Genomic DNA, 27685 nt, shown 5'->3' on the forward strand with positions numbered 1-27685 from the left:
CCCCTTCAAAGTCAAAATGGGCATCTCAAAGCAATCCAATCCCGAGTCACTTAGACATGTAGCTTTAAAAGAAGAAAAGTTTAGCTCTGGGGAAAAGAGGAAGAAAAAAACTGACAAAACTTCTGTGTAGCTGACCAATTTCATCCCTGAACTATATTGTTTTAAAGCCACAATTGTAGCTAGGTTGTTTAAAATGCATTCTTTTAAAAGGAAAACTCAGTCATACCTGCTGTAATATGTACTAAAAATTGTAATGAAGTTGAAAATTATATGCGGTTTTGATATATGAAACAGAGTTCCCTTAGTATTGCTCTAAAATGTAGGTTATTTTTGGATTTTTGTATTTGATTTCTTAAAAGCATCCTATAAGAAGAATGAAGTTGCATATTTACTGGTACATAAGAAAAATATATTTTTTTAATAGGAATTTTACAAGTTTCTATAAAAAACACCATGCACTTCATACTGTTTCATGCAAAAGATTATTGAATTATACACATTCATTTAGATTTAAAAATATCTTCTTTTTGTACTGTGCAGAATGATTTAAAGGAGCAGCTTCACCATCTTCAAGAAACAAAATAGAAAATGTAAGTATTTCTTATTCTAATACTGTGTTAAGAAGAAGAGCTGTTGTTTTTGGAACTATAAGCATAATGGTTGTTATCAACAATAATGCTTACAGCTGAATGCTTTTTTGTGAAGGCTGATGGAATAATTCCTGATATTTTCCTGTACATCACTCCATAATCTTTTTTTTTTGAATAATGGAAATATCTCTTTTGATTTCATTTTTCTGTGCTATTGTTCTGCATAGACCTTAAAACATCCCTGAAGAGAGAATGCTTTCAGAAAGATGAGAAACTGAATCTTGACAAATCTTTACTCAGGTAAAACAATTGAAATCAAGATCTCTTTCGGTGGAATAGTAGTCGGGAGTTCTTTTACAGATATCTGGAGTCTCATTCATTCAGCTTAACAAATTATCATTCAGCTGAGTTTGAACTTTATTTTCCAAATCACATTCATACAAGATTTGAATTAAACCAAATATTTACAATGACTAGAAAGAAATCTGTTGTTTCTTCCCTGAAAAGTGACATTAGTACTACCTTAACAGAATTATCAAGGAGATGACTGAAATTTAAATTGTTAAAAAATAGCAAAGCACAATTCCGTGGTACCTTACTATCCTGCTGTATGTAAAAATAACCTAGAAGTTTATAATTGCACAGTAGCTACTAACCAGACAGTCACTGAATGATTATCAGATTACATTCAGGTTGCAAGCTAAGAGGATATAAATGCTTTGTAAGTTAAAGTGTAATGTTTGGGGCTAAAGTATGGCTTAGAGCACCACAAAGCCCTGGGTGGGGGAAAAGGAGGAGGCACAGCTTCTTAGAGGCTTGAGTATTTTGGTGGTGAAACTCCCCAAGTCACAAAATTGGTGATAGAGCTGAAGGAGAGCAGCAAACAGGGAAAGATTCTTTCTCATACAGGGAAATGGAAATCTTGCTCTTTTGATTGTATTTCATAGGGTCGGGATTTTCTCTCTACACTGACAAGACTTCTTCTTAGCCTGCAGCTATACTGATAGTCAGTGAGGCTCTCCCTGGCACCTCCCATGACTCATACTCAGTACTGTATGTATTGTTGGGACTCATTAGAAGAGATGAGATGGCTGTGTCCATACCCCTTGGAGAAGAGCAGTACCTAGAAGGACTGTGGGCATGGTTTACTCTGACGCCCCCAGCCTCTGCTCCCAGTATCCTCCACTCAGATGCAGGCTGGCTGCCAGGTGTAAGCCCATGCACATGCTACCTGAGAGCCCTGACTAATCACTTGGCAGGATCAGACATGCAACTGCATTTAGCACTTTGCAGGAATCCTTTGCAATCCTTGCCTGCTCATATCATGAGCCTAAACTGCCAGGCAGCCCCAGGAGCCATGCTCTACAGGCTGGGCAAACAGAGCTTTATTAAAAGTGTTCTCCTTCAGGTAAGACAACCAGCACAGGACAGGCTGAGATTTGGCCTGTAGCTTTGTCACTATGAGCATTAAGGATGGGAATATCCTGCAATGGTGAGGTAACAAGTACTGGAATGCAATCACATGTGATCACCCATATGAAGACTCATCTGATACTGGAAGCAACGCTGGACAGGCTAGGCACTCTGAATTTGGATGTGTCAAAGCCATAAGCTCACAGGCCATTTTACTGAAGCTAACGATGTGATATGGACAGTTTATCAGTCAACAGCTGGGTGCTGCACAGCTTTACGCAGTTGAAAAGCCCTTTTCCCTCTCTCACTTTCTTTGTTGCCTTCATTCATATATACAGTCAGACACATATGCCCCAGTATCACATAACACGTATAAAGCCTGCTTCTTCTTCAGCATGAAGCGATGCATACAACCTATAAATAGATATTGCACACAGTCATCTGCCATTTTATACACACATATTTAAAATGCAGAATGTTAATGACGCACAACATTCCAAAGACAGGGAATTGCCTAAGACAGACACACGTATATCCCTAAATGTACCTCTTTCTGAGCTATTTTATATTATTTTTCAGTTAAATGATCATATAACATTTGTCCAATGACGTAATCTTATCTACAGCATGCGTATTATATGGCTCTATTGCTTGGTCTAAGCTTTGCTCCCACATATTCTCTTGAAAAGATGAGTTTATAATGGGAATGCTGACAGATCTGTGCAAACTGATGCTTACTTAAAACACAGTGCACCATCAAAACAAGGACCTTAATATCAGAGGGATTTGATAAAAAGACAGCAACCTCATTACAGACCTCTCCAGTATACTTACAACAATCTGCCTAATACAGCACAGACTTCTCAACCTTAGAGTGACAGCATGTATTCTCATAAGTGAGTACCTGCTTAGCATAAGACTCACTGTTCCTACAAGATTTTCAATGCTAAGGCTACTTGCCACTGAGCATGTGGGAAATGTCACCTCTAGGAAACACTCTCACAGCTGAAAATTGTATTCTTTCCAGATTGTATGTGGTAGATTTCTCTTAGGAAATACTGTAGTGGGAAAGAGTGATGCTTTCATGAGCACCATGATGTTACTTGTTTCATAAACAAAAATGGCAGCCTCGACATACACAATGCCAAAATATAGACCCAAATATATCCAAACAAAAAAAAAAAAAAAAAAGAAAAGAAAAGAAAAAGCTAAGTTACTTGTCTGGGTAACCAGCTGTGGCAGGTCATCAGATCTCAGGAGAAGTTGTCTTTGAAGCTAAGCTGGTGTGAGAGGCACAGGCAGACCAGAAGGCATTCAACTCTACCATAAATTGCCATGATTCTAGTTCTACTTGTCTGACTAATACATTTGTATGAGATGAGGTGTTGTCTTCTATCTGTGTGATAGATGGTAGACCCATATGATACATGGCACACTACATGTACCTTTCACCAGTGAACTGGGTAGTCTGCTCATAAATCTCCCTTTCTTAGGTTGGTCCCTTATTTATGAGCAAATTTGTGATGGGCTTTGTTTTTATTTTTAACTGCCGTGTCACAGAAACAATCTACTTTCCACCAAAACCTGCAGGATTTAATCTCTGATGACATAAATCCAAAAACCAGGATCAGAGTAATTTTCTTAGGGATTAGCAATATTTAAAAAACCCCAACAACAGTATTTTGTGTCTAGAGGCTGTTTAGATCTTGGGGAAGGTGATGAAAACCCTAATATAGGCATCTCTCATCAAGCATTTCAGGTGAAGTGAGATAACACTAAGCTTAAGTCACTCACTCAATATCACCACCACAATGGGAACCAAGTAGCTTAGATGAAAATTTTTAACTTTCAGGACATCCCTTCTCAAGTTCTCCTGGGTGTGCACAGTTAAGATTCACAGCACAAAATCAGTTCGGCTTAGCCACTGAGATGAAAACTAACACCAGCCCGGGATGAAACTATAATCTGGTTATAAACAGAAGCAGTTTCATTTCCTCCTTTGTACCTGTCCCAGTTCCCACCAGCAGGTAATCTGGATGGCAATATTTAGCAGTTTCAAAGTGTGTGAATTAACTGTTTCCTTTAGCATGGCATAATCAAAGCAGATGATGATGTAGACACGAAAAAGCATTCATTGAGTCTTGTTAAAGATGACCTACATAAAGTACTTCTGGCTTCTCCAATGGTTAGTAATAAAAGCCAGACTAATCCCATGTCAATTAAACCTTTATTCCTCCCATACCATAAAATTTTGTACATTTGCTATGGGTCAAATAGAGCCTTCTGTGAAACAAAGCTGTGCTAAGGACAAAGAGTCTGAGCAGGCCTACCTTGAAAAAAGACCTTTGCTGCAGCATATGAAAAGCAGCTAACACTCTTGCTAAATGGAAGTAATGCCTTATCTTGACTACAAATAACCAACACAATTAAGAATCAAAGTTTTAGGCATGCATAACATCTTAGATAATTCTTCATGTATGAAGTACCATTTCCCTTGATCTTTGTTGCAGATATCAGATCTTAGTAGAGCTTTGCACATCCTTTCCCCCGTCCCTGATAAATCTTCTTGGCTGAGCTGTTCCCAAACACCCCTTGCAGCACAGTGCCTTGACAGGTTGCTCTCCTTGCTTTTGTTACCCAAGATTGTTCCTAGCCCTGTTCCTTCTTCTGTGGCAAGTTCCACAGTCCAAGTAAGTCCCAACCTGTTTCTAGTCTCGTGGTCCCTATTCAAGTAATCTGCCAACTCCCTATACCTAAAGGCACTCACTAGTCCTTTTTTCTTCCTGCTTCAAATGCTCTTTCTCTAGAACCTGTCTCAATTCCCTTTTTCCTTTCTGCCTTTGATCTAGCTTTCATCCCTTTTATATGTAATTTTTTTCTCCTCCATACTGTCTGTGAAGGTAATGGATATTCCTCAGAACAGAGAGGAGCAGGTTCCTGTTCACAGTTTGAGGGCAAAAGGGTAGAGTTAAAGACTTACAAATTAAGCAATCATAATGATCTAATGTGAAAGCATAGCAATGAGAAAGTTCTTGAGAGAATGAAAAGTCCCCAAATTAGGTACTGTTAAAGATCGATGATATGATCAACTATTGCCTTAAGCAAGATCTATACCAAGACATAAGGTTGAGCAAGAATTTAGTGGTAGCTGACAGAATGAAGGTATGACAGCCAAGTTATCTTAAATAACTACAACACTAAGCCCCGTATCTCTGGAAGGAGACCTTATGTGTAAATATGGGACCACCTTAATATAATGAGTTAGATGCACAGAGAGATGTTCATTAAACAAGCACAAGTAACTGATCATGTTTTTTCTTCTGAATTTCCTTCTGTGTTGTTACCCTGTGTGTAAGACCCTACTCGTTTTCAGGAAGGAGTGCTGGCTCTTGTTAGATGCCTAGCACTCTATTCAGCAGAACAGCAATAAAAGCAAACATCTTGACTCAGTGTGTGGATTGCGTTTTGCACACTGGATGAAGAACCCTTATCAGGGACAAGAAGTTCTACTATACAGCCAGAACCTGGCATGGAGCATTCAGAAAATGCCAGTCTTTGTCCAGGTGCCCTGCCTTCAGCATACTCAACTCTGCTGTGTCACTGGGATATACATAATCTTGTCAGATGTATCCATACATATTCTTAAGTGTTTCCAGAGATCTGAGCCTCCTGAAAGTCAAAGAAAACACTACTGATGATGTGTAAACTATGATTTTTCAGCTTTATAATTTGACTAAGTTTCACCACCTTGGTAAAAGATGTGACCCTGACCCAAAACTCATTTTTTTGAAGTATGGAATGTATCCATGAAGAAGTCATTAGAAATTGCAGTGTGGGCAAACCCCCAATCTTTGCCTCGTGTTTCACTTTTAAAACATGAGAAACAAGATAAAAATAGGTATACCAACATGACAAAAAAAAAAAGAAATCCTAGATGATCCTCCATCAAGCAATATTATAAGCAGTTGAAACCACTATAATGGCAACTTTCAGGCAACTAATAGGACAGACTACCAGCTCAGCTTTTAATAAAATAACAATTACAATAATAGAAACAACACAGCTGGAGAAATCAGGATTTCACCTCAAAACTGCCATGTACCATCTGCTATTACTAGAGTAAGACTGTCATGATAAAATACTAAATTTAAGTCTTGGTCCTGCAAATGAAGTGGTATTCTGAAATTCTGCAGGTTACTCAAAGCATCAGTCTGAGTGCAAAAAAGTAGAGTTCAAGATTTACAAATTGAGCACCCTGATGCTGATGTAGAATCTCCCTTTGCATTTTATTTCCAGATACTTAAAAATTGCTAAACTTATTAGTTTATACTACGTGGTACATTGCTAGAATCTCCTGCTCTTCTGGTGGATATTATAAGCTGGCATGCACAGCCTTTTGCTAATGTTAAGAACTTCTGGATTTGCACAAAAAAAAAACAACCCAAAGATTAAACCCACATTTACTAAGTAAGTATACACCTAAGCAAAAGGAGAATTAGATTTTTTACACTGTTCTTTTTTTGTATTGGTGGATTGAAAATTTGAACATAAAAATATGTGGAGAATTATTTCCTCTGTTTTTCAAAAGTGCTCTCTAATGGGAATCTACTGCTTTTTTTTAAACTGTGTGAAATCAGTGATAGACTTCCCACTGATCTTGCTGTGGGCTTTGGATTAGGACACAGGCTTCACGAATAGGGGACACCCCATTCAACCTTCAGATTTAATGCTTTGGCAGGAGTACCTGATGAGAAGCTGTCTGCAGCAAAGAAGTTTTATGAGAATGCTAAAAGGTTGACTCTGTGCCTGTGTGCTGAAGGCAGGTTTACAATATCTATCTTGTTGCTTAACTGTAGAGACAGGCTAGTACAGAAGATTTTGTTGAAATATTTTAGGCTTTATAGTAGGTCCTTTAGAATGAAATGCTGGACATAAATGTTAAAAGCCAATAGGAAATGGTAAAATTTGAGATTACTGTGAGCTTTGCCTTTGTGGGTTTCCCTAAAATCTTTGTGTTGCATCAAAATAATAAAGGAGTGAGAAGAGGGAAACAGAATGGAATAAGTAGGATGGAGTGACTAAGGACATGCTTCAAAGGCCACTTGAGTCAGTGGCTGTATTTACAGGAGGATTTGGTTTATATTCTGAATTTCTCATCCAGAATTTGTAGAAAAGGCAAAGAGGTGATTGTAATACCAATTTGCAGAGAAGAGTCTGCTCTGTGTAATCTCATTTTAGCACATATTGAATAAAAGGGACTTAAATACCTCTCTATGGCAAGAAGCATGTGACAGGCTCCTGTGCACACACAAGGTCTTTCAGCATGAATATTTCAAGGAAAGGATGAAACATATATGAACACATAGACATAATTATAAAGATTTTAATATAAGCAGAAAAATTCCCCCAGTCTGTATTTCTTTGCCTTCAACATCTCATTTTCAGAGCCCTATCTGTTCTGTTAATTCCCATCTGTAATGTTTTGGAATCCAAAACCAGCACTGTATGTTGCAGCTGAAGATCAACAACTGACTAGATCTGTGCTATGCATTATAAGATCCAAAGACTGCCTTTAGACCTCTTAAATTCAGTCTGTGGTATTTCACATGCATCTAGACATACATATTTAAGCATACATGAATGTGCACATATACATGAGGAAGGTAGAGAGAGATTAATGTAAGGTCTGACTACCTTTAAAACTTATGCTCCTTTACATCTCTCTGGCACTGCAAAGTCCTTAAAAAAGGGAAGATACATGATTTATATCCATTTTAAGGCCATCTCAGTACTGATGAGAAGTGTAAATGGGCCTCAAAGTAATGGAACCCACCCAACAGTATCCTCTGCCAAACCTCCTTTTCATGTTTTACAGATATTTGCCTTATAAATTAATATTTTTTAATTACATGTTGTATTCTAAATAAAACATCATTACAAATATTAAACTGTAGAGAGGCAATGACTGTCATGTTCGAACAAGATCTTAAGGGTAGATTCTAGTACAGCCAGCAGCAGATTCATACCAAGCCACTGTTTCTTTTTCAACAAGGCTTGGTGCATTTAGTGCTCAAGTAATCCTCTCTGATTATAAAACCAGCAAAGCTACACTAATATTTTGTCCACTGGTCCACATTGCAGAGAAGCACAGGCAGCTGAAGGAGCACGTTTTACGTATATACAATGCTTAGTATAATAAAGCCCAATTGTGTTTTGGGGCTGCTAGTCTCAATTCAGAGAAGAAAGGAAAAATGACAGGTATTTAGATAAATCAAATAGCAATTCCTACTTTACAGATACTTGACTTTGCAGAAATTATAGCCTTTTATGTAAGATACAGGCTTAGGAATCCTAATGGAAACATATGGCTGCATCTAGTCAGACTAAAGGTTCATCTAGCCCAGCATTCTGTCTCCAGCTGTGAGCTGACTGCCTAGAGAGGAGTGTAAAAGCAGGCAGTGTGTACAGCAGTGCTTTCTCAAGATGCTCCCCTAGTCCTGAACTTATGTATCAAGGACTCTCTGCAACAAAGCTTAACAGATACCCAATTGATTTTCTTTCCATGAAGAGTAATTTTTGAGCATATGTGTATTTTTAGCAACCCAACTTCTCTCTCAAAGCTTCATTACATCTTGAATGAAATATCTATCTTTGTTTTGAAGCTGCTACTTGCTATTTCCACTTCATGTCCCTCAGTTTTTGTACTAGGAGGAATGACAAATAGTGGTTCCTTGCTCACAAGATGCTCTGATTCTGAAGATTACCCTGCAATAGATCATGGGAATGTAGTGTATTTTACTAGGACATCTCTGACACTATATATGCTAGTGAAGATAGAATGAGAGAAAGAGTGGTTTTCGTGAAAATCCTATTCTTAGGATCTCATAACTCCACAGCTGAAACTTGCTTTTTGTATTCTGCACTAAAAAGAACATAGTCAAAGTCTAGAGTGAAACTTACATCAAGGGTAACTAATAAAAAACAATGTCTTCTTCAAAGTGACTGCTCTTAAGCTATCTGAAGTTAGATTTTTTTCTTTATTTGATTGTTTTGATAGAAGGCTGTTAACTTTTTGGTGTTTCTTGGCAAGTTCGGACTCATGTATTTTTGTATGTCTAGCTCATTCTTTTTCAGTATCTCCTTTTTTTTTTAAATTTATAAATGGAAGAATGAGTTACATTTCTTTTTCAGACACAAGCCATACCATATACCATATTGCGTTCTACTTGCCTTGAATAAGAAACAGGCTTGAACAGTTAGTCATTTCCAGTTGTCTGTCAACTAGATGCAAGTTCAGTAAAATGAGCCATTTTAAACTTTCAGGACTGCCATCTTCAGCAGCATGAACTTGCATTCACTCTGCACTGCTCCCCAGTAACTTGTCGCCTGGAATAAATCTGTTTATTAAGGATTTACAGAGCTCTGGAAAGTACAGAAACAAATCTGTGGCTGTGCTCAAGCTCTTTGAACCCACACAATGTATTGTGAATTCAGTGTAATTGTAACCTGCATTCTTGAAGTCTGATCGTGTGTTTTGTTCTGTTGTCTTCTTTTTTTTTTTTTTTTTAACTTCTCACTCCCCTTTTCTCTTCCTACCCTGCCCTTTACTCCATATATTGTACCTTGGTGTCTCTGACTGTCAGACTCTAGTGGTCTTTTATCCCATTCAGTTCACTTGATTGTCTAAAAGCCTCTCGCTCTCGCAGAGGATTTTCTTTCTCCTTGTGCTTTTGCTCTCACTGTGCACTCACTTTCTCTCTCTCTCCCTCTCTCTCATCCCTGCTTCAGTCTCTCCCACTGAATGTTTATCTCCAGTTTCTCATCGTTACCCACTCCTTTCAGAAGACAGTGGGATAGTCAAGTAAGTATCTGGGAAGCCATGCCTTGGGCTAAAATATATCTATCCAATCTCTGAGTGCTACAGCTAAAAAATTGGGAATGGCATCTCCTGTGGTCATTTTATCCACAGACCAAATGGAAACACTACAAGCCTCAACAATGCTGTTGAGTGCCAATTACCTCTGAACTGCTAATGTGTACATGATACTGGCTTTGCTTTATTGGTTTTTATAGAGAGAATGTTGTATATTTTAGAACTTTTTTTCATGGAGATAACACAAAATGTTACAGGTTCCTTTTTATTTCCTTCCAGACTATGCAGCCCAAATTGATACTTGGTCTAGAAACCTCCAGAGACCACATTATACACTAAGAGTTCATATACATCTGTGTATAAATGTTTCAGTTAACAGTTAGAATTATATATACGAAGGCATACACACACATAAGAACATCTGTATGTAAACACCCTTGATTTCAACCATTTTCAAAAGATTTGCTTTGCCTGAAAGGTTCTGATTGCAAATTTTATGCAGATAATGCTGCTGTGTTCGGTTAGGGGCAGTGCAGAAAACACCTGCAGTCTCACAGCCTATGTGTACCTTGAAGTATTAACTCATTCTATACTTTGCAACATGGCAAAAACTCATAGACCTAAATCAGGCAGTCTTTTGATATTTTTATTTGTTCTTCATTTGTGCATCAGGCAAAATACCAGGCAAAAATGACATCACTGCATGCTGAACAAACAGAGAACAAGAAACAAGTCCTTCCTCTGGGAAGTTTTAGGTCTAAGGGTGAGACTTGAAAAACTTCCTAACAGAATTAAGAGTCCAAATCCTGTTTTCAGTTTGGGATATTACTTTTTAGAAGCAGAGTGCACAAAAAAGTAACAAAAAACAAGGGAAAGGCAGGATTAATAAGACAATTTTACAGGAGAGGAACTGAGGCACAGAGAGATGAAATGATTTTCACAGGGTCTCTCCTGGAATGTGAGCACTGATGTCAATTCTCCTGAGCCCCTGCACAATGCATTGCCAACTCTCCAGGCCTCCATGTAGCCTGTACCTTGTCTGGTCCACACTTTAAACTGTCAAGCCCTTACATTACATTACACATCCCACTTACATTTTCGCTGTTAATGTCTGTCTCACTGGGGCAGCCAAAGAGTTCCCTTCTCAGTAAATTCCCATCGTATTCCAGGAATGTCAGGTAGAGGTTGCGGAAAAACTCCACATGCTTGTTTTTCACTCGCAGCTTCTTTGGTGAGTTCCAGTGAATCACCTCAGAGAGGAAAAAAAAAAAAAGAGAAAACACATCCTGCTGTTAGAACACAGATTTACTTTATCTGCTCTTTTTATATATGTTCAGTTCTTTGCCCTCTTAAAAACAAAACAAAACAATACAAAAAAACCCCAACCTCAAACTACACAGATTTCCTTCTGTCTTTTTATAAGGAGAAGGCTTTGCCAAGTCTTTCACAAGTTACTGCATACTCTATATAGGCAATGTGCTTTGAAACTCCTCCACGGTATTTTCTGCACATTTGAGTTAGGGTGCTGCTCTGACTTGTGATGCAGCACCTCATAAATGGTGCTGCAACTCTAATCATGGACCCGATAGGTTATGGACTCTGTTGAAGAAGGTGGCAGGATGAGGGACACAGGGACATGGGAATTAAACATTAATCTCTAGTTTCCACATGACTGTTTCAGCTAATGAAATTGATTCACTGTTTCAGGCCAGGCAGACTCTTCTCTGGTTAGGCATTGAGAAAAAAACCCTTGAAATTAATTTCTATACCCATTTACATCCTTCAAAAAGGACTGAATTTAATCTGACTACTTTTTCGCCATTGCTCCCTTCAAACGAGAATGATCTCAGTTGCTCTACACAATGTAGTGATGCAGTACAATGCTTCACCCTTTGAATTCCAGTTTCTAGCAAGTATTTAGCCTCTACTAATAGGAGATGACTCTTACACTGGCCTAGATTCAACTCTAATGCTGACATAAAGGGCCTGATTCTCATTTACATCAAGGCAACTTTGCAGTGCCACCAGCATGAACGAGAATAGGGCCCTAAGGAAAAACTAAGAGGGAGAAAAAAGTGGCTTGCAGCAACGATTTCATTTTATAGAGGCTATATTTCAGGCATAAGAAAAAAAACCTACCAAATGCGTTGTATTCAGTTTTATTCCTGTGACTTCTAAAGAGATTTTAAATAAAATCTCCCTTGGGGTTATTTCCAAGCTAGGAATTCTGGAGGTTCTCTGAATCCATGAAGTTAATTGCGTGAAGGCACCGTGTCACTCACACATGGCCACAGAGCTGCAACACCAGCTGCCAAGCCAGGCGTGTGGTAAGCTGTACTCTGAACGTTGCATTTGTGGGAGGGATGCACAGGGATGAAGCACAACAAACAGAACAGAAGCAGCTCAGAGCAGATGAATGTACTTTCCTTGGTGTCAGCCACACAACCCCCCAGGAACAGGGAGCTATCTGAAATCACACCGTCTGTGGCCGAATGAAAGAGCAGGATGTAGTCTGAATTCTTCCAGTACTAACTTCAGCAAACAACTAGTCTCTCCACTGAGTATTTATACTTCCAAAAGAGCTACAACACTCTCTTCTACATATCCAACATCCATGAAAAGATCTCCTGATAGGGAAATCTTTACCTTTTCCCAGGATTCAACTGCTAAGGCTACTAAGATGTCAGAAAACCAAACATGCAGTTACAGAAAAGCAACTGTAGGGAAAAAAGATCATTTCAGAAATTGGCAAATCACTTTTTCCAGTTACAGAAACATTTTAAATCAAGACCATGACGCATCAACACACTGTATAAATCTGAGAAACGATGTGGACAAAAATACCTGGCATAGATATGTTTCCCAGGTTGTGCTATGCTCTTAATTGCTTTTACATCTGTCCATATGTTCAGAAGTGTACCTTAACTGTACAATAACATGTTGCTGTGACATGTGCTGAAAATACCGAACATCATGGAAACAAAAGGAGCTATAGGTAGGTTAGGACGTGAGCTGAACAACTAAAAGTAATATATTGTGCTTAACTGCAACATAAGGCATTAAATGCATGCAAAAAAATCTCAGTGATTGAATCCTGCCTCAGGGAAACAGACACATGTAACAAGCATAGGGCTGAAGAAACACAAGTGGCTGCTTAACAGCTTTACAAGGCACTAGTATGCATTTTTACAATCAGGCATAGAATGGAAACTATCTGCTGCTACCTTGCATATATTTAACAGTGGATCAAAGAAAGCAGAGAAGATGGAAAATAGGACAAAAAGCACTTGCTGAGAAAAATAATCTTTGTGTTCTCTACACTACTTCTACACTTCATGTGAGCTTCCTTTGGGATGTCTTCATGAGTGTCCCATCCCTCTGATAGCACTCTGACCACTCAGTCTGGGGACCATGAGCACAGAAATGGCTGATGATTATGATAAACTCAGTGACTGATGCTGCAGGAACTTCCCATCAATGTACACTATGTCACATCGCAGTCAAGTACTGGTGATGATGCCTCTGCCCAGTTGTGTGGGGGTAGATGTCAATGCCAGCTGTCAGTATAGAGGCTCTTTGCTGCTGTGCTTCAAAATCTGTTGTGTATGTAAAAGCTGGTAAGCGTCAAGGGCCTAGCAGGTGGTTCTGATCTGATCAGATTTGAAATGTGTCAGGATGTTGCATGTATACAGATGTCAGGAGAGCCTGGAGTGAACTGAAGAAAGCTGAATGGAGCTGATGACTATCCAGAAAAGCTGATTTTTTAATCAAGAAAGACAGCACACGCCAATGCAGTTAAAGAACATCAAGGAACTATGCAACCATCTGGATGACCCGAGGTAGGAAAACCACAAAACAGGTCTAGCAAAAAAGCAGGCTGCTTTTAAAATATAACATGATTAGATAAATATTACATGATATATGAAATAATAAAAAAGAAAGCAGGCTTCAAAAAGCAACAAGTCTCTTGACCACTAACAGGCAAAGACCATATTCTTTTCTTGCTGTCAGCCCAGAAATGCACCTTTGGTTCTGACTGTAGCTGTCTGATTTGGTGTAACACATCATCAGCTACAGTGGAGGCTGCATAGGTCAAGACATTCTTGTATAGCCTCTCACAGGCCTGAGTTAGCTATGACCATTATGTTAGAGACCTTACTGTGGGCAACAGTGAGTTGATTGGAGAAGAAAAAAATCAGTTGGAAAGAGACTACAGGGAAATCAGAAGGAAAAAAAAAATGGTCAAACTTAGAATCCACTTTATTTGCGGACTGAGCAACATTAAAAAGAGAAAGTGAATTTAGAAATTAAAAATGTCATTATTACAACATCCCCTTTCCAAGACATATAGTGCTATAATACTGTGTTTATTTCTTCTTCCATTTTCCCTCCTAGGTTCTAAGCTACTCGGAAGCTCTCTTGGCTTACAGAGGAAACTGCAACTAGAATATATGAGATTCCAGTGCCATTATCTGGGTTCACACCTCAGGAAGACACCTCAGGAATAGTCCTAGTCTTCCAGTTGTCCCATGGATCCTTCCCACTCGTGATCAAAGCCTCCTGAGAACTAAGAAAAATACACTCCTTAATCTTCATTTAGCAATTTAAGTACTGAAAGATCAGAACTTGGAATTCCACATTTATTTAACACCTGGTTAGTCATCATTAAGCAACTTGGCACTGTCTACATTTCTGTTAATACCATCCTAGTTAATCGGCAACTGTTACCATTCACTGATTATGCTCAGCCAGCCTCCTGGAATACTTCCATACACTTGTGACCTTGTGAAACAGGCTAACTGCACCATTAGTTTCCAATTATTCACCAGGTTCTGACCTAAAGCACTCAAATGATGACACAGTTGGAGCCTCGCAATGCGATCTGCTACAGAAGGTAACAGTGGATGTTATGTGTTGGTGGAGTGCAGGAAAGGGCTCTAAGGTCAGTTATTTTCATGGAAATACATTAAAACCAAGAGTCCCAGCAACTCTCCTTAGGTTACCAGGTGCCTTGTCTTCTCTGATGAGATTAAATATTTCAAATCTGATGTTCAAACCACTAAATAATAAGCTACAACATAACATTTTTTTCTAGGGGTACCTTGAACCATTTTTCCCCTGCAGCATATTCAAGCATTTGGCCAAATGTTTTCTTAACCACAATATCTTCCATTTTTTTACCCAATGACACATTTTGATAATTTCTCACTCTGCCTCAGCCCTTATGAAATCAAAGAATACAGGATATCTTCTATACCTATACACCTACTTGCCAGGCTGAAGAAGTAACAAGTAAAAATAAATCATGCTTAAATTTAATCCTAAAGAAGTTTAATTTTTCAAAGCACTAAACATATTTTTAATTGGATCTCTCAGCACTTTACAATTCAGGTAAATAAGTGATATTTTGCAGAAGAGGAGCTTTCCTGCCAAAAAATCAGAGTCCATGTTTAGGCAACCAGAGAGTTCCTACAGAAATCTGAAAGAGCTAAACATTTGGTAAATCTGCACTGCAAAGCCACCTACATATGGCACTTTAATGCCATCTTAATAGGCTTTTTTTTTCAGGCATGTTATTGAAAATTTTAAATATGCCCCAAGTCACACTGCAAACAAACACCACATGTGTAACTTATGCCATGATTAGAGGTGTCTGGAGACTTTATTTTTAAACTGCATTTTAGCAGAAACGATCAGTTTAATAAAAGGATCAGTTTCCTCAGAAAGCATCAAATACTTCACAAAAGTTTCATCAGGGAGGAAGATATTCACACTTGAGTAGCCAGCAACCCTGAGGTCCAAGCACTGGTTTTGGATGTAGGATTCAAATCTCTACTCTGGCTGATTTGTTGCCTATGGTCCCAGAGATTACTTTACTCCTCAGCTTACTGCCTATGCTGTGTAGCAGTAAGTTGACAGACGGTCCCTGTCTTGAAGTTTTTAAAGTCCTTATTTTTTTCCTCAAAAGGATTTGCAGCTCTCCCTTTAACTACTGTGCCAATGTTTCTTACTGTTTCTGATGTTCACTCAAGGAAGGGGTACATTTAACCCTCCTGAGCCTTTACTCCTCTCAGTGTAGGTCTTCCTTGGTTGCCATTAAAAGGTGCAAGACAGCAGAATGCCAGAACTGCTGCAGATTAGTGCTGACGTGCTTGGACAGCACTGAGTGGCTCACAGACTGGGATAGAAGGAGATACAGTAGCTCATGTTTGAGGCAGATCTGAAATTATGGATTTGGGTTATGGACAAGAAGCCGTTTAAACTTTTCCAAGGAATCTCAGAAAGTCATTGTCCTGTGGAAGACATTTCCAGGAAGGACACAGAGTCACATAACGTAATTTCAGAATGGGGAATTCATGAGGTTAATTATTTATCTACCTGCTAATTTAGTATCAACTGTGTTCAAAACCAGTTTGAAAGCCATAACACGTCTTAAAGCATTTTCTTCTTTTGGGTCAGGGCGTAAACTCTAATAATTTGATACATTCCCATTGAAAAGCCCAGCATCTGATTTCTACGATTGTGAATTATTAGATTCTTTGTGTGTAAATAGCATCTGTATCCTTGACAACCAGACTTCTCTTCACAATTGACTCATTCAATGAGGTCATGATTCATTTGCAGAGGCATCACGATTCATTACTTTCTTTCACAGGACTTTTCTTGCCATTTGGTTTGTGCCAAAACGTAGTAATTGAGACTTCCTTACAGACAGGAACAAACTATTAACCAAAAAGGAAAGCAAACACAGAGTCCAACCCTGAAAAAGGAATGCGCAAATGAACCTCAGTTCCAGGCAGATCTCCACAGGCTTTGAAGCCCAGAGAGGCATTGTCCTACAGCACACATGCTTGTCCATTGACAATATATGCTACTGGGGACCATGTGAGCAGCTGAGATAAGCAAAATAGACAGTGGATGCCTACACAGAATAACTGTTAACACTTCCACATCTTTTGTCCAGTCTTCAATAACAATTCCTGAGTGTTTCTCTAAGGTGTAACAAATGCCATGCAAAAATAAACCCCTCTGGCCTTTAGAGACTGCAGTTGGCTCACTTGGCAAAAAGAATTAAAGGGCATCTGCTTCCTCTTAGCTCACTCTTTGTTTTCTATTAAAATTGTTCATTTACAGACATTCTTGACTGATAAATAGCATCCTTAATTTAGGTGCCCTCAGGGTGGGGAAAGGAAGATTTCTGTACGTCTAACTGTTTACATAAGTTTTGGTTCCATACGGCCCTGACAGCAGAAAAGTCCACAAGAATTCAGTCTAGTTGTGTACAGTGTGGCACTATATAGCACAGCCCAGGAGGTAAAGTAGGCATTTAGATGACTGAAAATAATAAAGTAGTCTTATTTTGATGCTGCTTTCGATGGATATAAAATTACTAGCCACTAACAACACAAAACTTGGTTATAAATATTGCTGTTCTTCCCATGCCTTTTCTGAAAAACCTCTACACTCAAGTCCTTTCAAATTTGTATATGCTGCTCAGGTGCTGCAAGGAAGTAGAATTCAGCAGCAGTCAAACAACTGACCTCCTCTAACATAAGACAGTACAACAATAAAAAAAATCAACAAAATGGATAGAGATGCAACTTAATGAGGACTGTAATGAGGAAAAAAGTGATTATAACCCTCTTCAGGCAATATGCAATATTCAAGTGCTCCACAGACCTGCAAAAAGTGTGCTGGTCATCCTGTGTTTGCATGAATGTGAACTAAGCAGAAAAGAAATGTGTGTATACCTATGCACATACGCACACTCATCTCCTGAACAACAGTCAGCCCTGGAGGTCTAAGTTTATTTGACACAATGTTGTGTGAAAGAGTTGACAAATCCTCAAGTCCTGTGGAGGTCAGGTGGAATTAAATCAGTGCCTTTTCAGTATGACATGAGGAATGCAGTCTGATTTGACTAAGGAATACTTCTGGGCCATTTTTACCTTGGAATTTAAATATCTCTCCACATTTCCTTCTTTCCTACACTATCCTTCTTAATCTTCCAGTACAAACTTCACAATCTGTCTTTCTCTCCCTCTTACCCTGGAGGCTTTTTTTACCTCGTTTCTTATTCCAGTCTTACCATGAAATACAGGATGTGACAAATATGTTGTGTCATACCATTTATATTAAATGCCATGGAACTGACTAACTTTGGTAATTTCAAGAGTATATCTCTAACTCAGGTTAATAACATTTGTTGCTTTTTTGAGAGGAGCACATACCAAAACAGACGGTTTCTTTTCAGAACTAGAATTTTGTTAATTTTCCTAATGCAAATTCACAACTTTAATTAGTTTATTATTTTTTTTTTAATTGTATGAAGAATTTTAAATGGTGCTGCCTGAGGGTCAGTTCTTTAACTACTGAATATCAAAAGAGCTTTATTAAAAACAGGAGTCCTATGTGCCCCAGATAAGGCTCTGGCCTTTCTTTCTAAGCAAAGAATTTCAGCCTTGATTCAGTATTTAGGGGATAATTTTAGCAATGTGAGTAAGTCAAGTTCAGACGAAGAAATTGCTTATATGCCTGCATCCCATGTTGAGTTAAGTACCTCAGACCAGAAAGACAGTGGAGGATATTATGCATCTTAGACCCCACTGCCTATGCTGTCATGGAACTGTCAGTGGGATATAATATATGGTAATAAACAAGCAAACCTAAGTAATACTTGTAAACATAAATCAACAATGAAGAAAATGTTCCATTCAAGACACTTCTATTAAATCCTTACTTGTAGGTGTCACATATGAGCTAGATGTCCCACATCTGAAGCAGACTAGTCAATACAGTCATTGAACCTAAAGAGTGATTTGCCTGATTAGTTGTCAGATGTCTGCTCTCAGGTGAACTTAACCAGTCTCCAAAACCACTCATGGGGATCAGAGTTCAGCTGCCTAAATACAGGTGCACAGCAACACTGAAAGCACCTTAGGGTCATCCTGCCTCCCTATGATCTGCCTTGCCAAAAGGGTATCATCTCCTGTAGGTCTGTGTTGTATCTGGCAGTCCCATATGCATATCTGAGAGTATCCATGGTGACTCAAACTGTGTTTAGGCAATTGAAACAAGCCCTGAATCCTCAGTTATTAGCTTTAATATCTTTTTCTCATGTAAATATATGCATCTTAACCTTGTACTGAATCCAATCTGACTGTCTCAGTGGATTATATGAATTAATGTCAGCCTTTAATTCACAGAAAAACACTGTGGTATCTCCCAGGAAGGAGGTGTGTTCTGAAATTAATCTTTAGGAAACATATTCCCTGCTATTACATATCTCCCTTTGTTTCAAACCTTGCAATTGCTGTCATACACGATTCCCAACATGAGCACAGAACTAAAGTCTCAAAAACATGATGCTTTTAAGACTCTGTGTTGATCCTGCCCTATAAACGTTTATTATAAAACATTTAGTGATCACTGTACTGACTAGTATACTGATCCAACTTTAAAAGCTGTCTTCTGTGGACCCTACCTGAATGGTTGGTTGTGAATACTTTATGTATGAAATTCAGACAATACTAGACATCTTTGACAGGTCAGTTAACCCACAGAATAGAACGTCTGCCTTTTGGGAAGTTCAGCTTTTGAAATCAGTGTTTTGAGAGTGATTGATTTTCTGTATTCATCCAGTACCTGGTGTTCATATTGAACACTCCTGCTGTGACTCTATACATATTGTCACAAGGGAAAATCTGGTTAGATGTAAGAAATATATCGCACCATGGGGTGGTCAAACTCTGGAACAGGGAGCCAGAGAGGCTGTGGAATCCCAGTCTATGGAGACTTGACAACTTCAACAATGTGCTAAGCAACTTGATCTAACTTGGTCCTGCTTTGAGTGGTTTGGATGGTTTCCAGAGGTCTTTTGCAACCTGTTCTGTGATTCTGTGTTAGGTTTTTTCTTTTTGTTTTTTTTTAACCTCATTTACTAAAGCATTCTCAAAACATAAATTAAGTATATGAAACTTTACTAAATTTTAATATTAATCACCAAAAACTACCTAATATTTACTGTGTTCTAATGCCACTAGTCTGTTCTGATGGAATCTGCTGAAGTTCATCCAGTCAGTCTTATTCTACACCTGAGAGAAGCGAAATCAGCTTCAACTTTGAACTCTCTGCATGTTAAATTTGAGTCTGGCCTTTCAAAGTGACCACAGCACAATTGATGTTAATTTACCCATCTCTGCTCTAATTCACCCTGCTTTTATATTCTACTTGAAAAATATGCTATTAAACTGATACTATGGCTTCATTTTATTAAATTAATAGGTTTCTGCTCAGCTTTATTTTCTAGGGCAAATTCTGTAAAAATGAGTGGCAGTGTGGCTGGGTTTGGTGCACACAAAGGCTAAATACAAAGTGTGCAATGTCTTTACATTTTGGCTAATGCATTTCTAGCTAGGGTCCACCCAACACTCTTTGTGAATTTTACTCCACTAAAGGAAGTGGACTGAAAGAGTTTCAAATCTTTCCAGTACAAAAAAGAAAAAAAAAAGAAAAAGTTTCATATTCTTTGGCTAGGAAGAGCTAAGAACTGGGCCAGCAATAGGAACTCAGCAGGAAGATGCAGTGGCATAGATGACAGGAACAGAATATCAGAAGATGAAGCACTCCTCCAACACCTTGCCAAACCCCAAAGCAGCATCCATCTTTGACTTTCCTAGCAGTCAAAATGCACAAAGCCAAAATCACCCTTCCCCTGCTTGGGTGTCCTCTTGAACTGCATGCGTTAAGTTTCCCCTCTGCTTTAAGGGACATGATCTTTGGGTCACAGCAGAGTCCTGTATTCCCTGTCACAAAGGATACCAGCCTTCCAACCTCCTGTAAAACTTACCTTCAGGTCAGAAACATCTCTGTAGCACTGCTCAGAACGGGTGTGATCAGACAGCTGCACATTCCAGAAACATGGGAGCTGGTATACGAGGAAGGGATTTTGTTTGATGACCGCATTGAAGATATCCTAGCAGACAAAAACAGAGAAACAGTTGAATAAGTTGTTTCTACAGTGAGGTGACGTCCACCTCTCCCAGACTTGACTGTCGTTCTGCCCCTCACAGGTAGAAATGCAAATGGTTACGTGAGCTGAACTCTGTAAACTTTGCTTTGTAATTCTGTTTCCATAGAGTGCTATCAATCTAAGGGGTGATGTGTAGATCTGAACAAAAGGAACAGGTTTTCCTGACGTGCAGAACTAATGGACTCCAGAAAAATTTTCAAATCATGTATCTTGTGCTGCTGGCAGGAGATGTGGTTCCTCTTCTACTCACCAGGAACAATAATACATAGTAAATGACAAACTACCTGCTGTTAGTAAGTACTGCATCACTTTTCAATAAAGGGGATGAAGGTGATACTGGCAGTTGCGCTGCTTCAAGGTGAATTACTGTGTGGGATTTTAGCTAGGACTTTATTGTTCTATACTGTTGCATTCTGGGTATTTCATAGAAAAGGCATACACATCACGAGGGACAAGACGTACTCTGTCTCTATGCAGCCATCCAGTTGAAGAAGTAAGTTGAAAGGACAGCCTTGTGGTAAAGGTAAGACATAAGCAACCTTGGTCCACTCTGCAAAATTCTATCCCATGCAGGTATTAGACAGCAACTCAGGACCCTATTGAAAACACAGTGATGTTGCAAGGATCACTTTAGTGAACTTCTGTAGCTTTTTGATCAACCTGCAAGGATACTGTGCACAGTTGCATACCTCTATGTGCACAGTAAGCAGCATTCTTCCTTAGAGGTGACTGGTCATAAGCCAGATGTAGCTCAGTAGAAATATCTAAACATGATGCTATATTGAGCTAATACACTCAAGCTATTGAGCAAGACTTATTGGTTCAGGTCCTGTGTTACATTAACGGGGCTTCTAGATTTAAAACTCAGAGCTGTCAGGAAGTGCAAAGAGATTAAATATGCATTTCTGCACACAGGTACACTATTTCTTCTCTTGGTCTCAGTTTCCCCATCTGTGGCAGGGAGACAGTAGCATGTTTGTCTTCACAGGGGTGTTGTGGCAAGGAGACTGCTGGGACTCATCCACCAGAAACAGTAAAGGAATATCTGTAGACTTTTAAAACTGAAGTCTGCTTACACAATAACCAGTAGGAAAATATACAGTTTACTTGGACTTCTGTTTTATGTTAAAGAAAAGAGGACAGAAAACTAAAGCTTGAAAACCCTATTTGTTTGATGAATCATCTGTGCAGAGGAGGTAAAAATGTCAGTGTAGTAAGAGAAAACACATGAGTACATCTCTACTTCTCTATTCCTCATCTTCCCCAGAACATTCAACAAAGGGTGACTACAGGCACAATACTTACCTCTGCCTTTTCTCACAACTCATCTCTTCCCTTTCTTACCTTCCTCAATCCATGGAGTAGTGGTTGTACCACTCATCTGCAATGTCCTACTCACCTGGTCAGCCAGTGAAGTGGACAGCATGCTCATTAACTCCCGCTCTGCCGTGAGTCTCCACATCTGCTCCCATTTCATCTTCCGTAACTTATCAAGAAGTAGCAAGATAACCCCTGAAGGAAAACACAGGGCAGAGAAAAAGAGAAACCATGATGTCATATGCCAGTCAAAGCCAATCCTGTCTATGTGTTGACTCTGCAATTAAAACAAGAACATGAGCTGAGATCTCTTAGTGGAAACTACAGCCTCTACTCTGTGCTAACACAGGTTGACTACAAAAAAGTTTCAAGTTTCAAGATGCCACTAAGAAAAAGTTGTCCCGATTCCCTGAGGCTGCAGACAGAACATGGAGAGATGACATATAGACTAATGCTAGGTTATATGGGCTTGCAGGAGGGCTAAAGTAACCAAAAGGGAGTGAAAATACAAATAAGAGAAGCAAGAGAAGGATGTTGTGTTTCTAGTAGTCTCATTAACTGATTAAGCTTGATTTCATTATGATATCCTTAGCAGTAGGAACATTCTTTACAAAATGAATGAATCTAGGTGACTCATGTGATGGACATCAACTCCATCCAAAAGTCATTATCATTCCAACAAGAATTAGACAATATCCTACAAGACGAAACAGATGGAACACCTTAACACTCAGAACTGATCCTCCCCACTCCTTATTCTGAAAAGCTACAGGCTCCAAGAGGGTATTCTGTGTAATCACTGTCTACTAGGGAAAGGGTAGACACAATCCTTATTTACCTAGTATGACTCTGTTTCTGTCATTTTCACACTGTTCAGAGATCTGTTTCTTCCAGAATGCCACTGTTTAAATTGATTGTTGTCTGGCCTGAAGTCAAGATTATGCTGAGACCAAGAGAATTTTGTCACTCGTATTAAACATTTTATTCAGTGTGTGTGGGGTGGATCTAGCCCTTAATACTGTCTGCATAGGATGCAATGCATAAGCTGCATAAGATGAAATTGTAGCCCTCAATCGCACCTATTAAGAAGTTAATCACCTGACATATCTGATTACAATCCTTGAAACACTTCTGAGTAACAGATTATCAGTGCTCATTACAAACTATCCTTTCAGAAGGCCTGGCATTAAGGCAGCAAGTGTTTATACACCAGGATTCTCAGATCAGAAAGTTACACTCAAAGCAGGAAAAGGGACATCTTAACATGCATTATTAGTTCTCAGCTGGTTTTTTTGTCTGGACAAAATCCCTAGTGTAGGAAAAGGGAAAACAGCAGATGCAATGAAGCATCAGCAAAACCTTTCCTACAGTGTCTCAGAAATTGTACTTGAAAAAATTATTTGTAAAGACTTAGATAAGAGCACTGAAGGACCATAAAGGAAGAATACTGATAAGCAGCACCCTAGCATGTTGTCAGGAAGTACCTAGTAAGAGCAATGAGTTTGCTGTTGTTTCACATGTTTATTAGTTGAAGGGGGAAGTGGACAGAATAGTAATGACATTAAACAAGAAGTCTTAGGCAAAAAAAAAAAAATATGGCAACTGTAGAGAAAAATAACAGCTATACAGAAGAATATGAAATGGCTAAAGGAGGCATTGGGAAAAGCTGCCCGAGGGAGTCTAAGATGATAAAACTAAAATTAATGAGAATAAGAAAGGAAATGTAGTCTGAATCCTTAAGAAAATTGTTCTAAAACCATTGTGGTGAAATAACCTAAAAATGACAGATAAAATGTTTTATTTCATGACTTTTTAAAAATCAGACTACACAAAGATTAGAAAATAGACCCAGAACAATCCTGCTCTGGTTGGGAGAGAATAAAGGCAGTTCCAGTTCATTCCTATAATCAGTTTCTATGACATGGCAAATCTCTTTCTAGTAAAACCTGGCGCTTCCATGAATAAAAAGAAAATCTCTTCTGGCAGTGAATTTTGTGGCCTATTTTAGTTCTGTTTTCCATTTCAGTCCATCTGGTTCCCAAGGATGCTGGAACCTGTACTGGAGAGATCCCCTTTCATCTTCAGTCAACCTTTCTGCTTCCAGCTGTTGGATTGGAAAGGGACGTACTGTCACAAAATGCTACACCGTACTTCTGCCAGTGTATCTTCCAGCATAACTGAGGCCTTTTTGGAGAGTATGGTGTGCGTGCAGTAGCTTCTAAGAGAGCCATTGTGCATCATCTGAAATTCTAGATCAATGTGGAGTGCTGCAGCAATAAAATGGGTGGGATAAGCTCCTTTGTGCCATGGATTTTTTCCAGTTGGCAAGAACTGTCAGCTTTGTTTCAGCACAGAAATATGACCGAGGAGATTGTTTATTAAGAAAAGTAAAGGTTAATTGTAAGATTCAGTTAACTGTAATGTATTCTTTTTTACAATTTATAGAGAATAAAACACTTTTTCTTAATTTCTTTAAGCTTCCAGTCTGAAGGGGAAATGAGGAAAGGTTTTAATATGTGCAGTATTCTCCAATATTTTTGTCTTTCACTCTTATCTAGAAGCGGATTATGGCATTGCAGCTAAAGAGATTATGCAGTCCTGAGGGGCTATCATGCTAGTGACAGAGAATAAGAGAGGCAGATTGGGTGGAAAAACTTTGAATATTTGTAAGAAAGCATGTATTGAATTATGATGCAATCATGGCTACTGAAAATACTCACAAGCTTTTAATGTTCCATCGTCAAGAGTAATTTTGATGTGATTTCTATTTTAATTCACCTACAGACTTGGGTTTAACACCTTTGTACAGCCTGCATTCAGGGCTTCTCCAAGTGTAGAATCCTAATTTACTGCTGCTGTAAAAATAACTACTGGAGAATATTATCAGCAAGTTTAAATATTTACTCATTAGTATTAGGGAGAATAAGACATCTCTACTAAGAGAAGAACTTAATACTATTCACCTAATTAGTGTTATTTGCTGCAAAAGCAAAGAAAAAGCCTGTGTGTTGCGAACTGTGTGTTCCTGGTTTGGTATTTTGGTTTGGTTTTTTTTTTTTTCAGAAAAAAGCACTTCATTTTTATTTTTATGTTGCTCAGTTACCAAAAGGAAATGTAACAAATGAACTAACTCCAATCTGTGCAATTAGTTTGCAGACAAAGTGTCTGAAATAAGGAAAGGGAAATATTTGCCTCAGGAGCCCCTTCCCTCAGCACCCAATTGGCTGAAATCTCAAACTAAATTCAAGATGACACGCAGCTGAACATAAGAGGAAAAGGGACTTACTCTCAGTTGCTGTGCTGGGGGAGGAAGAGACTTGAAGTCAAAAAAAAAAAAAAATCAAAGGAATATTTTATGAACATCTGGCCCCAGGCAGTGGGACTTCTCATCTTTTGATGAGTGCAGCATTTTCCTGCCCTAACCTACCTGGGAATAACAAAGGAAAAGCTTGGCAGCAAATAAACAAAAAGAAAAAAAAGTGGCAACCCAAATGTCTCATGAGTATTAAGCAAATTATGATCAGCCATAGGACACCTTATTTTCCTTATCCTGAGAAAATAGCTCAGGCATATACAGAGACAGAAATATCTGGAAGGGACACACTCAGGATCCACAATAATATCTCAAAGAGCTCCTGGAAAAAGAATGCTTTATTACTAAATGTGTGGAACACATCCCACTTTAGTTTTTACTTGAATGGCATTTTCTCTCCCTGCTTGATGAGACTAATTGAACTACCAAAATCTGTTAGATTCTGAATTTTTCATAGAAAGAAAGAAAGAAAGAAGTAAGTAAAAGAAATAAAAGAGTTTATAAAAATATAATTTCAGGACATGTCCAAAAACCCCCCAGCCCCCAAAATGGATTGTGGTGAATAAATTGGAGAAAATGCCCAAAAATCTGAATTAACATCTTTGGACTAAATATTTAACCAGGGAAACACTGCAATTATTTTGGGGTGAGGATATACTTTAAAAATCAACTTATTCTAAAATAATATTTTTCACTTTGAAATTGATACAGATTTAAAATCTTATTGAAAACGGTTACAAAACCTAAAAAAGAAAATACATATTTCATTCTGGGTCTAACAAAACTCTGGAGGTAACTTGATTTTTTTTGTCTTTTTCCCATTTTTTTATTTCATGCAAATAATTTTTTTTTTTGTCTTTCCAATGTTTTGACTAAGCAATGGTTTGAGTAGAAATTTCAAGACATCTCAACAAAATAGTCTGGATTGTTTAGGTTTTTTTTTTAATTTGCTCCAGAACAAAATATTTAATTTTATTTTTCTGAACAGTAAATTGGAAGTTTTCAGAAACATCAGCAATTTCCCTTGAAATGGTACCAGGCATCCCCACTTCTTGCTTCAGGAACAGACTATGTCTTTTCCTGAAATTTAGAGAGGATATACAGTAGAGCTGGAAGTAATAAACAACATTTTAAGATAGAACAGAATTATTTAGAGAACTTACGGTGAAACTGGACAAGCTTTCAAAATCAATCAATTTATTACAATGACCTTTTTAAGGTGACTGAAAAAATATTCAGTGCTGAGGGGGGAAAAAATGTAGTTACTATGAGATCATTTTCTGTAAGCACTACCTTGTCTATTTCTTTCAAGTGGAACAGGATGCTTTTGTGAGCTTTTGAGGGAATGCCATACTATGTGAGCAGCATCTCACAGCCTTTTTGGCCATGTTTTAGAAAATGCTTCTCAAAACTAATCCTGTAACAGTGAACCATCAAAACAGGTTGCAATTAGAATATCTGAGAAAGACATGCAAGACACACTTCACAGAATCACAGAATCTCTAGAGCTGGAAGGGACCTCAAAAAATCATAGTCGTCTATTATAAAATAATAGTGAATTTAAAAAAATATTGAGACTTTACAATACCTAACCAGCATACCAAAGATCATACATCAAACCACAGTCTTAGATGCTGTAAGAAATAATGTTAAATAGGGCTGACATTATTGAGATATAAGGCAGCTCAAACAACTGTAAGCTACCATGTTTTGTGAAGCAGATTTGGCAACAAAAAGTTGAGTTCACTTTAGGTGCCCTGGAGGGGGCTTGTAGCTCTGCTATCCCAGGAGAAGTGCCATGACAGTGCTGACTGCTTAGTACTCTAGTAAATACTCATGCATGTTGTTTTCTTCCAATTTATTCTACATGAAATCAATAGAAGTGATCACAGTGTGTAATTCTAGGAATGCAACTGTGCCTTTGCTGCATCAGGGCCCAAATGACTAGTTTTGCCAAGGACTATTTGGAATCCACTAGGCCACACATCTGCACTAACGACTATGGCCTCTACTCTTCACCCTTACTATCAAGATCAAGTAGAAAACCACAAGTATATGGCTGTTAGGGATTAAAAAGAAAAAATTAAAAGATGCAATTCCACAACAAACCACTGCATTCACTTTTCAATCTTCATTTTAAGTCTTTG

The 27685-nt window shown here is 38.4% G+C and overlaps 1 protein-coding gene across 2 annotated transcripts in view; it reads right to left on the reverse strand.

Annotated features, from left to right (window-relative positions):
* Nucleotides 1–27685, reverse strand: part of LARGE1 (LARGE xylosyl- and glucuronyltransferase 1) — a 297579-nt gene that overhangs the window by 25690 nt on the left and 244204 nt on the right. For both annotated transcript variants that reach the window (XM_062011860.1, XM_062011868.1), the window contains exons 9-11: nucleotides 22308–22420; nucleotides 20726–20851; nucleotides 10971–11126 (exon numbers count right to left, since the gene is read on the reverse strand). In XM_062011860.1, the coding sequence (XP_061867844.1) occupies nucleotides 10971–11126; nucleotides 20726–20851; nucleotides 22308–22420 (395 nt within the window). The remainder of the gene's footprint in view (nucleotides 1–10970; nucleotides 11127–20725; nucleotides 20852–22307; nucleotides 22421–27685) is intronic.

Source organism: Colius striatus, chromosome 1 (genome assembly GCF_028858725.1).
Source record: "Colius striatus isolate bColStr4 chromosome 1, bColStr4.1.hap1, whole genome shotgun sequence".
Taxonomy (NCBI): Eukaryota; Metazoa; Chordata; class Aves; order Coliiformes; family Coliidae; genus Colius; species Colius striatus.